General features: G+C 38.5%; 1 protein-coding gene across 8 annotated transcripts in view; it reads left to right on the forward strand.

Moving 5' to 3' along the window:
* Positions 1-13: 13 nt before the first annotated feature.
* Positions 14-15,064, forward strand: part of NOC3L (NOC3 like DNA replication regulator) — a 45,106-nt gene continuing 30,055 nt past the window's right edge. For all 8 annotated transcript variants that reach the window (XR_009559231.2, XR_009559230.2, XR_009559232.2 and 5 more), the window contains exons 1-10: positions 14-151; positions 1,144-1,351; positions 2,797-2,929; positions 3,682-3,839; positions 4,423-4,476; positions 6,663-6,793; positions 9,736-9,897; positions 10,652-10,745; positions 12,936-13,111; positions 13,518-13,646. Coding sequence is in view for 4 of the 8 variants with exons in the window: in XM_030865135.3 (XP_030720995.1) it covers positions 143-151; positions 1,144-1,351; positions 2,797-2,929; positions 3,682-3,839; positions 4,423-4,476; positions 6,663-6,793; positions 9,736-9,897; positions 10,652-10,745; positions 12,936-13,111; positions 13,518-13,646 (1,254 nt within the window). In the remaining 4 variants the exon portion in view is untranslated. The remainder of the gene's footprint in view (positions 152-1,143; positions 1,352-2,796; positions 2,930-3,681; positions 3,840-4,422; positions 4,477-6,662; positions 6,794-9,735; positions 9,898-10,651; positions 10,746-12,935; positions 13,112-13,517; positions 13,647-15,064) is intronic.

Here is a 15,064-nt window from a genome sequence, read left to right on the forward strand (position 1 = left end):
GCAGAGGGTGGGAAGTGGCTAGGAGCCCCTTCCGGCTAGAGCAGTGACGCTGGTTTCGCACGTGTGTTTCTTCTTCGGAATTCCCGGATTACCCCTGCCCCTGGTGAATTGGTCGGGCCTGGGTTCCCCTGCAGATTAAAGGATGAAGGCGGTAAGTGTCCTTAGAAGCCCGGTCCCCGCGGCTTATGGCCCCTTTGGCTCACAGAGTCGCTCCCTGGTGCAGCCTTTCGGCGGTTCTCGCCCTTGTATGGGGGGCTGTGGCCTAGATTAGGGGGTCCCTCCTGGCTCTAAGTGCTGTCAGCGTCCCCGCCCTTAGACCTGGCTCCTTTTTCATCGCCCGGTGTGCGCGCTTGGCTTCAAGGGACCGCAGTGAGACTAGCACGGAGTCTTGAGTTCATACATAGGATGTCAGATTTGAAGGGTTCTACAAGACCATCTTCTGAACCCGTTATTTCACAGATGAGAAGCAGGGTCCTGCCTTCAATGAGCTTATGAGTTGTGGGACCTGAAATAAGTCCGTTTTTTTCTCCCTAAAGGGTAGGAGATAAAAAAGCGAGTAATTTCTGAGTGAGAGGTCACCAGCAAGAGAGTTGTAATCCACATACCCGAATTCAGTTTTGCTTTCCTTAGTTTAAGGGTCTTTGACAAATCACAAACTCTTTAAGCCGTAGCTTCCCCAGTAATATGAGGATAACAGCTGTCGCTACTTGACTAGGCTGTTGGAGGTAATATGTTAGAGCACTTTGTAAACAAGTAAAGCGATATGTAAACGTCAGTTATTGTGAAATACAGCCAGCATTTTGCTCTTATTATGCCAAACTACAGGCGTTAAGCTAGCCTTGAATAACCGTTTACCACTAGCTTAGTGGTTCTTCACCTTTTTTGGAGTCTTAGACTCCTTTGAGCATCTGTGGATTCTGGTCACAGGAAGACCCTCCTGTTGAATAACTGATGATCTAGTGCCATTCTGTAGAATTAATGCCATAGTGTGGTTTTAGCTTTTATATCCAAGACCCATGGCTGTGAGACATTAAAATTGTGGAATTGGTCTAATGAAATTTTATAATCAATTCTCTTTAACCTGATTTTAAAAATAATTTAAATTTCTGGATATGCAGTGCTTCTTCTGTTGTTGTTTTCTAGAGAAGAAATAAAAAACAGGTCCCAAGCTTTCGGAAGTTGCTAAAAACTAGTAAAGTCAAACTTGAAAACAAGCTAAAAAACAAACAATTTAAACAACAAAGCACTCTCAAGAAGTACCGAAAAGAACAGAGGAAACTAAGACAAGCTGTAAAAGATGCTGTGTCTAAGAAACCTATTCCATTGGAGGACCCAAAGGAAAAACGACCAGGTAATTGTGAAAACATTCATGTGTTCCAGTTTCCATTGATTTGTTTTAAAATGTTCTTCATGGAATAACTTTGCTTTCTAGTAATCACTCTTCTTGTTCTCAGGTCTTCCTACAAGTAGGTAAGGATCGTAGTCCTATATGCTTTATCACAATTAGTATGAGAAAACATTTCAGTACAATATTCACAGTGAGAAAGAGCTAGACTCGCCTTTCAGTTTGTCTAGAAAGCAGATCTGAAGATACAAAACATACTTGGGAAAACAGACTCAGAGTAGCAAATGTAAATAATTGTTGGGCATGCCAGTGCTGCCACTTTTCCGTTCACTGGCAGTTAGCTAAGGTAAGAACATTGCTTTTCTCTGGTGCATTCTTCACAGTATTGCTAAGTTTCACTTAGTTTTCTAAACTTCTGGCTTTCTTTTCACTTGGAAACTTGGAGTGAATTTAAGCTGTAATTGTCAGGGTTATTCTTTTGTAAACCTGTTCAAAAATTCCCAAGTACTCAAAAAACAGGTAAGGAATATGACCATTTTGAGTCAGACCAGTTTTTCTACAGGGTTACTCATACTTTCAGGGAATTCATATTTGGCTATATCTGACTATTCATTCTTCCCATGCCCATCTCATTCTCTTATCCTGACCTATTTAGTTTGATCCCTTGGCAACACGTTATTGTGATGTATAAAAGGTCATGGGACTGGAAGTCAGGAAACTTGAACTTTTCTCTTAATTTTGTTGCTTACTAGCAGTGTGGCCTTAGTCCGTCACTTAATCTCCAGGTACTTCATCTATTTAAAAAACAAAAATGCATTGGTTGAGTTAGATGTTTTTAAAGATCTATGTAAATTTCAGAAGAATTTAAAAAGCATGATGTGTTAGTAATTACATTTTAAAAATAGAAGCAAAAGATTTCTTCATTCTTATATGTTGAGCATCTAAATGAAGTCTCTCAGGCAGTTGGATATAAGAGTATAATGTTCAAGTGAAAGATCTGGGTTAGAGAGAATAGTTTTTGGAATTATCAACATGTAGATGGTAATCAAAGCCTTAGGCTTGGGTAAAATCACCATGGAGACTGTGTAGCATGAAAATAAGAGAACCTAGAACAGAATTTTAAGGAACCCAGCATTTAAGAACTGGGTGATCTCAAATGCTCTGAAGGACATTGCAGAATGTGTGGACACACTTATTTTTTGGTTGTTACAGTGACCTAAGAATGCTCCTGGCATTTAGATTTCAGAGGTCAGAGATGCTGGCATTTTGCCTAGCCCAGGACACCCAAGTACAACAAAGAATTGTCCTGCCCAGCGTATCAGTAGTGCTCCCGTTTAGAAACACTGGGCTAAGGTGTTAGTAAAGCACATGCTTTTCCTATCATAGACACAAAAATGCAGCGTTCTACATTTCTAATACTTGTTTCTGATTTCTTGTTGTTGTTGGAACAGGTAAAAGGATTGAGAGGGAAGAGGAAGAAGAGGAGGAAGCCCTTCCTTTAGATATGATGGATGAAGATGACTTACAGTTAATGAAGGATTTAGGGCAAAGAGCGTCTTTTCTAACGAGAGATCTTTCTTCTAGGTAATACTTCATTTAGATTATAGTCATTCACATCCTTTCAGTGCTAAAAACTTGGTTCTGAATTTTACTTAGGTGGTTAGTGCAAGATGCTGCTCATCTCTGAACACAGTGTTTACAAAGAGTAAACCCTATTCAGTCTATTTCCTAAATAAGGTTAGTTCATAAATAAAACAAGCTGATTTTATTTAGTGTATATCTTTATTTCTTTTGAGTTTGAATAGTGAAGTGGAGTGAATGGGTGAAGTATGCTGTTCTTTGTTTGAGGCAGAGCAGTCCTGAGTTCTTTATGGCCATGTTACACATGCCTCGGTCCTTGTTACCCTATTAGGTACATATTATTCCCTTTTACAGAGAGGAAACTAATGCTTTCCCATTGTCACAAGTAGTGGATCTGAAATTTAAACTTAGATACTTCTAAGTCAAAAGTCCATGCTATGTTGTGACAGTTTTGGGGAAAGTAAAATAGCATGATGTCACCCTTGGCTCTGTGGAATATTCTTCAAAGAAAAATCTGCTGTAACTTTCACCTTGTTTTGCCTCTAAAGGGAAAACTAAGTGTAGCCATAGTTTGGGTCTTTATGGTTGGCCATACAATTCATTTATTCATTTACTGTACAAATGCCTGGTCTAGATGCTAATATCTATATGCCTATTAAAGGTTTGGTTAGTGGTTTATTTTTCTGTGCTTTTAAAATGATAGGTCTCTAGGTTCTTTTTTAAATATATTGAAACTAAATTTTTTTTTCTTGTAGTGAGCCTGTTCACGCCAGGAAGCGGAAGCATGAGCATGTTATAGATAAATATGAAAAAATACCAAGAACTCTGCAAACTGCACCAGAGAAGGAACTGATTCACTTACTTCCTATTAAAGATAAAAGTGGTATAATCCCACAGACGAGAGAGAAACCAGGTGATCAGCCCATGTATTAGTTAAAATTTTAGTTCCTTACTAATAATCACGTTCAAAATTTTTTCATTCAATATTTATTTTAACTTTTACCCATATTTACAAAAGGGGATAGCTACAGTTAGTCATAGAGCACACTTGATGATTTTGGCTGGAAATACAGATGGTTATCTCAGGTGCCCATTGTACTATGAGTACAGCTGAAGCCACAAGGTTAAGGTGATTCTTTTCAGAGTATTTCATTCTGTTGTTTCTAAAATTAGAGCATATTAGTCATCCTTTTTTAGCCTTTTTTTCCTTACATGTATTTTTTGTGAAATAAAACGCACACAAAAGTCTAGAAATCAAAGATGTGAAGGTAGGTGGTTTATCACCAAAAGCATACCCATAAAACTACCATCTGGGCAAGAAGGAAGTACTGCCAGCACCCAGAAACTTCCCTATACTCCCCTAAATCACTAATTGCTCCCTCCTGACAAAAGTAACTATTTTCCTGAGTTTTATGGTAATCACTTCCCTGGTTTTCCTTGTGGTTTTACCACTTATGTATATTATCACACTTTTAATATGCATATTTTCCATATAGTTATTGACAGTAACCAAGATGAAGAGGATCAAGAAGAGATGGAACCTGAAGAAGGTAATGGGATGCATCTTTCTAGTTACTAAATTGTTAATTGAGAATTACATTTTTTTACTTAATAGTGAATTAATTTTACATAAAATCTGGAATGTGCATTTTGGAGTACTGGTCATTTCAAGCTCATTTCGAACATTTTCCCACATTTTGAAAGTCTTACTTTGTGTAACTTGAGTCTTTTAAAAAAAAAAAAAATTATTTTTTATTTAATTTTGGCTGTGTTGGGTCTTTGTTGCTGCACACGGATTTTCTCTAGTTGTGGCGAGTGGGGGCTACTCTTTGTTGTGGTGCGTGGGCTTCTCATTACAGTGGCTTCTCATTGTGGAGCATGGGCTCTAGGCGCACAGGCTTCAGTAGTTGTGGCATGTGGGCTCAGTAGTTGTGGCTCATGGGCTCTAGAGTGCAGACTCAGTAGCTGTGGTGCACGGCCTTAGTTGCTCCGCAGCATGTGGGATCTTCCCAGACCAGGGCTCGAACACGTGTCCCCTGCATTGGCAGGTGGATTCTCAACCACTGCACCACCAGGGAAGCCCTGTAATTTGATTTTTTGTTGCTTTTATTATGGAAAATTTTATTCAGTTATGTTTGTGATGTCTAGGTATGCATGAAGAATCTTATAAATTGTTACTGTTTTGAATTCTTTTTAATTGTAAAGAAGGACCTACCTACAAATAACTGTTCACTTTTTAGCTTAAATTGTAAAAACGATTCTGTGGTACAAAATTATTTTGGTTCTTTCTTAGACCAATTATACTTTATGTATGTCTGCTTTACATAACTAAATGTGGGTTCTAAGAGCTAGAACAGTTCTAATCAAAGTTAAACTGAAAGAATGTATTTTATTTATTTTTTAAAATAAATTTATTTATTTAATTTATATATTTTTGGCTGCGTTGGGTCTTCATTGCTGCATGTGGGCTTTCTCTAGTTGCGGCGAGCGGGGCCTACTCCTCATTGCGGTGCACCGGCTTCTCACTGCGGTGGTTTCTCTTGTTGCGGAGCACGGACTCTAGGCATGCGGGCTTCAGTAGTTGTGGCTCTCAGGCTCTAGAGCACAGGCTCAGTAGTTGTGGCACACAGACTTAGTTGCTCCGCAGCATGTGGGATCTTCCTGGACCAGGCCTCGAACCCATGTTCTTTGCATTGACAGGCAGATTCTTAACCACTGCACCACCAGGGAAGCCCTGAACGTATTTTATTGTTTGAAACTATATTGGTTTGGAATTTGTGATAGAACAAGCTGGTTAAATTTTACTTTCTCTTAGCAAACCATATTAGTGTAAATGAGATTACAGGACAACTGTTAACTGTTTTTAGGCATCCTTCATCAGCTCATTACAGATTATGCTTGTGTGTTTATTAAATCTAATTCCCTGTGAATTTCTTAAGGTGGATGTATTTTTGTGTAGCTCAAAGGACTATAGAGTTGAAAATAAAGGAGCATGTACTTTTAAAAAAACTAAATGAGATTGCTCTTTCCCTTAATTAGTATGAATTATTGTGGGTTTATTAGCACAGTAATTAAAAATGTGAACTCTTAAGTCAGACTGCCTGGGTTTGAATCCCATTTCTGCCAGGGATATGAGCTTAGGCAAGTTACTTTCTCTTTGCCTCAGTGTATCTACAGAATTGGGTTAATGATAGTACTTGCCTCATGTGATTGTTGAGAGGGTGATATGTAGTAATCTTGGCCCATGGCAAGTGCTTGATAAAAGTTAGCTATCATGATTATTTGTTTTTTATAAATTTATTTATTTTATTTATTATTTTTGGCTGTGTTGGGTCTTCGTTGCTGTGCACGGGCTTTCTCTAGTTGCATGGAGCGGGACCTACTCTTCGTTGTGGTGCATGGGCTTATTGTGGTGGCTTGTCTTGTTGCGGAGCACAGGCTCTAGGCACGCGGGCTCAGTAGTTGCATCACGTGGGCTCAGTAGTTGTGGCTCGTGGGCTCTAGAGCACAGGCTCAGTAGTTGTGGTGCATGGACTTATTGCTCTGCAGCACGTGGGATCTTCCCAGATCAGGGCTCGAACCTGTGTCCCCGGCATTGGCAGGCGGGTTCTTAACCGCAGCACCACCAGGGAAGTCCCGATTATTTGTTACTACAAGAAAATTATTTTATTAATTAAGGTTCTTGGATACTTGTAAATAAAGACATGTTTAAGAGGGGAAACCTAATCTGTTTCAGAGATCATTGAAGAACCCATTAAAGAGCTGACGTTAGAAGAACATTTAATTGAGAGGAAGAAGAAACTACAGGAGAAGAAAATGCGTATCGCAGCCTTGGCATCTGCCATATTATCAGATCCAGAAAGTAATGTAAGTATAATTAATTTCCTTAGGCTCTTCATATTATATGGTGTATCAGTCTAATCTTTTAATATTCTTTTGTTAGCTGTATGCACACACAGAAAGGAAGAGCATTAACAAAATGTAGTAGCTGAGTTAAAATAAGAGTACACAGGACCTTAGCCTAATCCAAATCTATAGTCTTAGAAGAGTTACTTAAACATTCTGAGTCTTACTTTCTTCATCTCTAAATGAAGATATTGGACTTAATGTTGTAACTCTAAAAGTGGTTAAGTGTAAAAATTAACAGTACTAGGGAGGAGGAACCAACTTGCAAGTTGCTTGACTGATCTGCAGAGTTATTAAGGAAGGTGGTACACAAAAGCCAGTGAGATTAGTTCAGGAATAATTGTAAGTGGAAAAATTTTTTTCTTTAAATTTATTTACTTATTTATTTTTGGCTGCATTGGGTCTTCATTGCTGTGCGTGGGCTTTCTCTAGCTGCAGCGAGTGGGGACTACTCTTCATTGCGGTGTGCAGACTTCTCATTACGGTGGCTTCTCTTGTGGAGCACGGGCTCTACACGCGCGGGCTTCAGTAGTTGTGGTACGTGGGCTCAGTAGCTCCGTGGCACGTGGGATCTTCCCAGACCGGGGCTTGAACCCGTGTCCCCTGCATTGGCAGGCGGATTCATAACCACTGCGCCACCAGGGAAGTCCGGAAAAAGTCTATCTGTTTTAAATAAAGTAGACTGAAGAGTTATAATGAATTATCAGTGAGCCATGGGCATGGGGGTAAAGGTGGTGATAGTTATAACATGTGGGCTCAAGAAACCTGAGGTTCAGTCTTGGCTCTTTTTTTTTGGCGGTACGCGGGCCTCTCACTGTTGTGGCCTCTCCTGTTGTGGAGCACAGGCTCTGGACCTGCAGGCTCAGCAGCCATGGCTCACAGGCCTAGCTGCTCCGCGGCATGTGGGATCTTCCCAGACTGGGGCACGAACCTGTGTCCCCTGCATCGGCAGGCAGACTCTCAACCACTGCGCCACCAGGGAAGCCCCTTGGCTCTTTTAAGTACTATCTGTTAGACTTTGGGAAAGTCGTTTTACCCAAGCTCATTTTCTTCATCTCTAAAAAGAGGATGGTACTTTTTTGTTTTTTGGCTGCGCTACGCAGCATGTGGGATCTTAGTTCCCCAACCAGGGATCGAACCTGTGCCCCTGCAGTGCAAGTGTGGAGTCTTAACCACTGGACTGCCAGGGAAATCCAGATGGTACCTATTTTAAAACTGTTGTGAGGATTAAATGATAAAATATACATGAAGTCATTTAAGGGGTACTATTCTTTTTAGCTTGGTGTCCCCAGCATCCTACTGTGATGAGTATTTGTTTATTGAATGATAAAATAGATTATTTACATTTATAGAAAAAAAATTCATATGGGTATGCTTTGCTGTAGTACTTGTCCTTTTCTAATAAAGTGAGGGGAAAGGTCTGGAGCAGAATTGGGGAGGGGAATTTGGAATATTTCTCACCAGTATGATCTCATATAATCAGTATAAAGCCATAGAGACAAGAGCTCTTGATCTCATTTTACAGTTGAAAAATTAAGGCTTACAAATTCAAGTTGTTTCATATTTTAATAGCTACTAGATTGGAACCCAGGTCTTCTAACTCTGGATCCTCATGCTCATTTCATACAAGTTAGGGTTGCAAATAGGTGGTGGCGTATTTGTCCTCTCACCACTATATGGCAAACATTTTTGACCAACCAGCGTATTCTGAAGATAGCAGAGCACTCCAGCAGGCAGTGGTAGTTCATCCAGTCAAGCACATTTGTTGAAATCAGCTTTTCACTTCTTCATCACATAATACAAATGATCTTTCTATGATCTTGTTGAAACTAAATGTGGATACATTATATTTAATTCCTGATTAGTTCATGTATAGGTGAATAATATACTTCATTGATGTATGTAACATTTTAATATATTTCAAAAAGTGTTTTTAGGGAAATATAGGACACACATGTTTTAGGAAAACCCAGTGCCATTTGCAGCAACATGGATGGACCTAGAGATTATCAGACTAAGTGAAGTAAGTCAGACAGAGAAAGACAAATATATGATATCACTTATGTGTGGAATCTAAAAAAATGGTACAAATGACCTTATTTTAAAAATAGAAGTAGACTCAGTCATAGAAAACAAACTTACGGTTACCAAAGGGGAAAGGGGCAGGGGAGAGATAAATTAGGAATTTGGAATTAACAGGTATAGATTACGGTATATAAAGTAGATAAACAACAAGGACCTGTATAGCACAGGGAACTGTGTCAGTATCTTGTAATAACCTATAATGAAAAAGAATCTGAAAAAGAATATATGTTTTTATATATATATAAAACTGAATCACTTTGCTGTACACTTGAAACATTGTAAATCAACTATCCTTCAATTAAAAAAAGTAGCATCGGGCTTCCCTGGTGGTGCAGTGGTTGAGAGTCCGCCTGCCGATGCAGGGGGCGCGGGTTTGTGCCCCGGTCCAGGAGGATCCCACATGCCACGGAGCGGCTAGGCCTGTGAGCCATGGCCGCTGAGCCTGCGCGTCCGGAGCCTCCACAACGGGAGAGGCCACAACAGTGAGAGGCCTGCGTATCGCAAAAAAAAAAAAAAAAAAGTAGCATCATAAATAGAAAACCTAATAAAAAAAGAATTTCTAAAAAATAAATAGATTAATAAATTTATACTTTTTAAATTATATTTTTTCTAACTGCTTATTTAACAAAAATATGATGAACTTATAGCTTTAGTGATATATCTTTTGTAAATGTGAGCAGTGTCTGTAGTTGTGTGTGGCTGTACTAGACTGTGAGCCATTATGTGAATTCCACTTATTGTGCCAGATGTGAGGCTGTTGTCTTTTGTTTATAATTGTCTTGCCATTTCTCTAGCCATATAAGGTATTTCTTTAACAGATTAAAAAATTGAAAGAATTACGTTCCATGCTGATGGAACAGGATCCTGACGTGGCTGTTACTGTTCGAAAGCTGGTGATAGTTTCTCTGATGGAGTTATTTAAAGACATTACTCCTTCTTATAAAATACGACCCCTAACAGAGGCAGAAAAATCTACCAAGGTAATGCTGGATATAATTTTTTTTTAACATCTTTATTGGAGTATAATTGCTTTACAATGTTGTGTTAGTTTCTGCTGTATAACAGAATGAATCAGCTATATGCATACATATATCCCTATATCTCCTCCCTTTTGTGTCTTCCTCCCACCCTCCCTATCCCACCCCTCTAGGTGGTCACAAAGCACTGAGCTGACCTCCCTGTACTATGCAGCTGCTTCCCACTACCTATCTATTTTACATTTGGTAGTGTGTATATGTCAATGCTACTCTCTCACTTCATCCCAGCTTACCCTTCCCCCTCCCTGTGTCCTCAAGTCCATTCTCTACATCTGCGTCTTTATTCCTGTCCTGCCCCTAGGTTCATCAGAACCTTTTTTTTTTAGATTCCATATATTTGTGTTAGCATACGGTATTTGTTTTTCTCTTTCTGATTTACTTCACTCTGTATGACAGACTCTGGGTCCATCCACCTCACTACAAATAACTCAATTTCGTTTCTTTTTATGGCTGAATATATTCCATTGTATATATGTGCCACATCTTTATCCATTCATCTGTTGATGGACACTTAGGTTGCTTCCATGTCCTGGCTATTGTAAATAGTAATGCTGGATATAATTACTACACAAAATAAGCTGAAAATTTTGCATAGCTAGAGATGGGAGAAATAGTGGGGACACTCATATTTTGTGGTAATTTAAAAATGGATTTCAGTATTTTGATTTAAGGAAATAATCTTTTTTGGTCTTTTTAGATCCGCAAAGAAACCCAGAAGTTAAGAGAATTTGAAGAAGGCCTGGTTAGCCAATATAAATTTTACTTGGAAAATCTGGAGCAAATAGTTAAAGGTATATTAAAAATATCTTAAAAGTATGTAACACACTTAGCTTTGATCAGGAATGTGAATTCTATATTCTGTCCTGTGTGTTTAGAGTCATGTAGCGTATGGTCAGGAGCAGAGTCTATAGAGTCAGACTTCCTGGGTTCAAATTCTGGTTCACCACCTATGTGGTGGGCAAAGGACTTAATCTCTCTGTGCCTCAGTTTTTCCTGTCTATAAAATGGGAATAAGGATAGTACTTTACCTCATAGGATTGTTGTGAGTGGTGAATTAATTTATAGATATAAAGTAGAATTATAGTGCCTATACTAGGCACTGTGCTTTATCAGCTATCAGTATTAGTATTATTGTTGCTGCAGTTCTTTACCTAGTAAGTAGTTGTATGTTTCTTGAATTCATGAATGGCTGGAATTTATTCTGCTGGTTTTTTTTGAGGGTATTTTTTCTACATCTTTATTGGAGTATAATTGCTTTACAGTGTTGTGTTAGTTTCTGCTATATAATAAAGTGAATCATCTTTATGCATACGTATACCCCCATATCCCCTCCCTCTTGTGTCTCCCTCCCACCCTCCTTAATCCCACCCCTCTAGATGGTTGCAAAGGACCGAGCTGATCTCCCTGTGCCATGCAGCTGCTTCCCACTAGCTATCTATTTTGCATTTGGTAGATGAACTTAAGGGCAGGACAGGAATAAAGACACAGACATAGACAGTGGACTTGAGGACAAGGGGAGGGGGAAGGGTAGGCTGGGACAAAGCGAGAGAATTTAGCACTGACACATATATTCTACTGGTTTTTATTTGAAGGGGGTAGTCAGGGGAGAAAGATAATGTGAACTGGTTGTAGTGAGTGCCTTGAAAATGGGCTTAACATTATCGGGATGATAAACTCTTCTGTCAAACCCTGTTCTCTTTCTCTTCGTTCAGAAGAGGAAGGACATGGGAGGCATTCAGGCATGAATGGGGAAGAGATTTCATTGCCAAGGCGAGGTGCTTTCACCTGACTCACTTGGGCTCCTTTACTCAGTGCTGGGTCTAAGGATCACCCAGCTGCTAGCTCAGCTGCAGCAGAGCTACTTAATCTGTCGGCCCAGTAATGACATGGAGGTGGGATGTGTGGCATGGGCATTGCTTCTGTGCTCTGGCATCCCGACTGGAACCTACATACTAGTATTTATTTATTTGCCTACTTGATCTACCTGTCTGTCTATTAGAATGTCTTCAAGATTCATCCTTGCTGTAGCATGTGTCAATATTATCTTCCCTTTTTAAGGCTGAATAATATCCCATTGTATGTGTACACTACATTTTGTGTATCCATTCACCCATCCATTATGAAGTCTTGTCAGTTTTAAGTAAATAGAAGGTATCATTCTTACTTACGGTGAATACAGTCTGAGGAAAAATCACATATATGAGAAGCAAGTTTAAAACAGGCACTAGGGAATTCCCTGGCTGTCCAGTGGTTAGGACTCCATGCTTCCACTGCAGGGGACATGGGTTCTATCCCTGGTTGGGGAACTAAGATCCCGCATGCTGCGTGGCACAGCCAAAAAAACCAAAATAAATAATAAAATAAAATAAAATGAAGCCAAGGCACTGTCTTCTATATTGTCTTTCACATCTCTGGTTGTGTATGATGTAGGAGGAGGTCTTGAACCTACTCTAGAAAAAAAATCAGCGTATTTTCATATCCTCACATTCAAGATACTGTGTTACAGTAACAGAATATGTATGTAGAAGTTTCTAGAAAAGAGGTACTGTGAATCATTAATTATTTTGAAGGAGAAATTAAACTTTTTTGGACCTCCTGGGTAAAGATACCACAGTGAGCATCAGCAAGAAGCCAGGGGAAGTGATGCTTATGGAAAGCCAAGATTCTTGTAATTGTGGTTAGTCAGAGGGTGGATGATGGTAGGCAGATTTTAATGGTAACATCTGTACTTGTGTCTAAGTGTAGACAAGGATGATGGTAGGCAAATTTAACGGTAACATCTGTACTTGTGTCTAAGTGTAGAGAAGGATCATGGTAGGCAAATTTAACGGTAACATCTGTACTTGTGTCTGAGTGTAGCCAGCTCATACTTAAGAAGTCACATGGTATGTTGATTTTTCATATTACTGCTTATTACTGTAAAACAAACTAATTGAAATTTTAGCCAATGAATAAAGTAACTACAGTTATCTCTTGATTAGACTGGAAGCAAAGGAAGCTGAAGAAAAGTAATGTGGTTTCCTTAAAGGCCTACAAGGGACTGGCAGAGGTGGCTGTGAAGAGCCTGTGTGAGCTGCTGGTGGCCCTGCCTCATTTCAACTTTCACAACAACATCATTGTACTGATTGTCCCTCTCATGAATGACATGTCAAAATTGGTGGGTTGCTTTTGTTGCTGTTGTCCTTAACAGAAAATCATAGACGATGCGATTATTTTTTTTCCTCTCAAAATTCTTTTGGCGCTATTATTTTTCGCTAAAATTGGGTCCTTTGTTAAATACTGTCTCTTCAAGAAAATTGTTTGAATGTAAGCTTGGTGAAGTGGTTCTGAATAGGAGGTGGTTTTGCCCTCCTCTTCAGGCTGTGTTTGCACACATTTTGATTGTCATGACTATGGTGATGGAGGATTGTTGCTGCTGGCTTCTGGTGGATAAAGGTCAGGGAGGCTTCTAAGCATCCTCCAATGCACAGGACAGGGCCCCACAACAACGGATTATCTGGCCCCAAATGTCAGTACTGCTGAGGCTGAGAAACACTGGTTTAGTGTAACATTTTATTTTTCAGGTATCTGAAATGTGTTGTGAAGCAGTAAAGAAACTCTTTAAACAAGATAAATTAGGCCAAGCATCACTCGGTGTAATTAAAGTGATTTCTGGTTTTGTGAAAGGCAGAAATTATGAAGTTAGGCCAGAGGTAAGCCTTTTTTTTCTCACTTTATATTGTGTTTGCTTTTAAATTACGAAGTTAATTTTCAGTTGTTATGAGGAATTTATTTTTTATAGATGTGTAAAGTATAAAGTGAAAGTGCTCCCCAGAAGTAACCAGTCATAACAGTTCGGCGTGTATCCTTCTAGATGTTTTTGTATGCAGATAGAGACATACTTTGTATTTTAAAATTAAAAAAATGGGTTTATACTTTGGAAACTATTCTGGAGCTGTTTTCATTTAATGTATTGTGGACTAATGTATAGGGCTATCTATCCCATTCTTTTTAACAAGTTTGCTGTAGTATTCCATTATGTGAATAATATATAGTCCCTACTTGATGGATGGCTGAGTTGTTTCTAGATTTTTGCTGTTACAGTCAGCATGGAAAAGAATGTTTGGGCCACATTGTTTTTTCACACTTGTGTGAGTATTCTGTGAGTTAAATTTCTAAAGTGTGGATACTGGATCCAACAGTATACACATTTAAATATTTGAGAGCTAATGCCAAATTGTCCTCCAAAAACATTTGATCACTTGTGTTCCCGCTAGTGATAGGAGTGTCATTTCCCCACAACCTACCCAGTGTTGAATATTTTTACTCTTTAATCTTTGTTAGTCTGATAGGTAAAAAATTACATAAATTAATGTATATTATTTTGTTTACACATTTTTATTAGTGAGGTTTTACTTCCTTTCATACATTTATTAGTCATTTGAATTTTTTGCCTGTTTGTATTGTTTGCCAGTTTTTCTCCTCAGGTATTTGACTTTCTTAAAGACAGGTAATAATTTTTAAAATGTGCATATATTTGAATAAATATGAGCCATGTACTGGGCACTGTTCTAGGTCCTGGGGATAAAGTAGTGAACAAAAGAAACAAAAGCTCTGTGTGTTTGTTGAGCTTAAGTTACATAGTAAGGATATTAAGTCTCTGTTATATAAGTTGCAAATATTTATTTGTTGCTCTGTCCTTTAATTTTGTGTTGTCTTTTTGCTTTATAGAAATTTTGCATTTTAATTACTTATTTTACAGAATTGATTTTTTTATATTCAAGAATATCAAGTATCTTGCCATTTTCTTTTATGTTCTTAAGTGAAGTTTTATAGTTTTCTTCATTTGGGTCTTAGATATTTTCATTAATTTTTAGTCATATAGTTTTGATTGTTAAGCTGATTTTTTTTTTTTTACTGTTTTATTTCCTAATTTTGAAGTCTTCTTCCTTTGCCGTCAAATTCTTTTCATCCCTTATAGCTGATAACTTTAGTTGAACTGCTAACATTACAAATATTGGGCTTAAGTATTATTCAGAATTTTAGAGTAATCAGGGAATAAGGCTTGAACATGAAATTGGCCATAGGGAAACACTTTCATTTTAATGATGCTAGAATATAAACTGCTTTC

The sequence above is a fragment of the Globicephala melas genome, chromosome 16 (assembly GCF_963455315.2).
Source record: "Globicephala melas chromosome 16, mGloMel1.2, whole genome shotgun sequence".
In the NCBI taxonomy this organism is placed as follows: Eukaryota; Metazoa; Chordata; class Mammalia; order Artiodactyla; family Delphinidae; genus Globicephala; species Globicephala melas.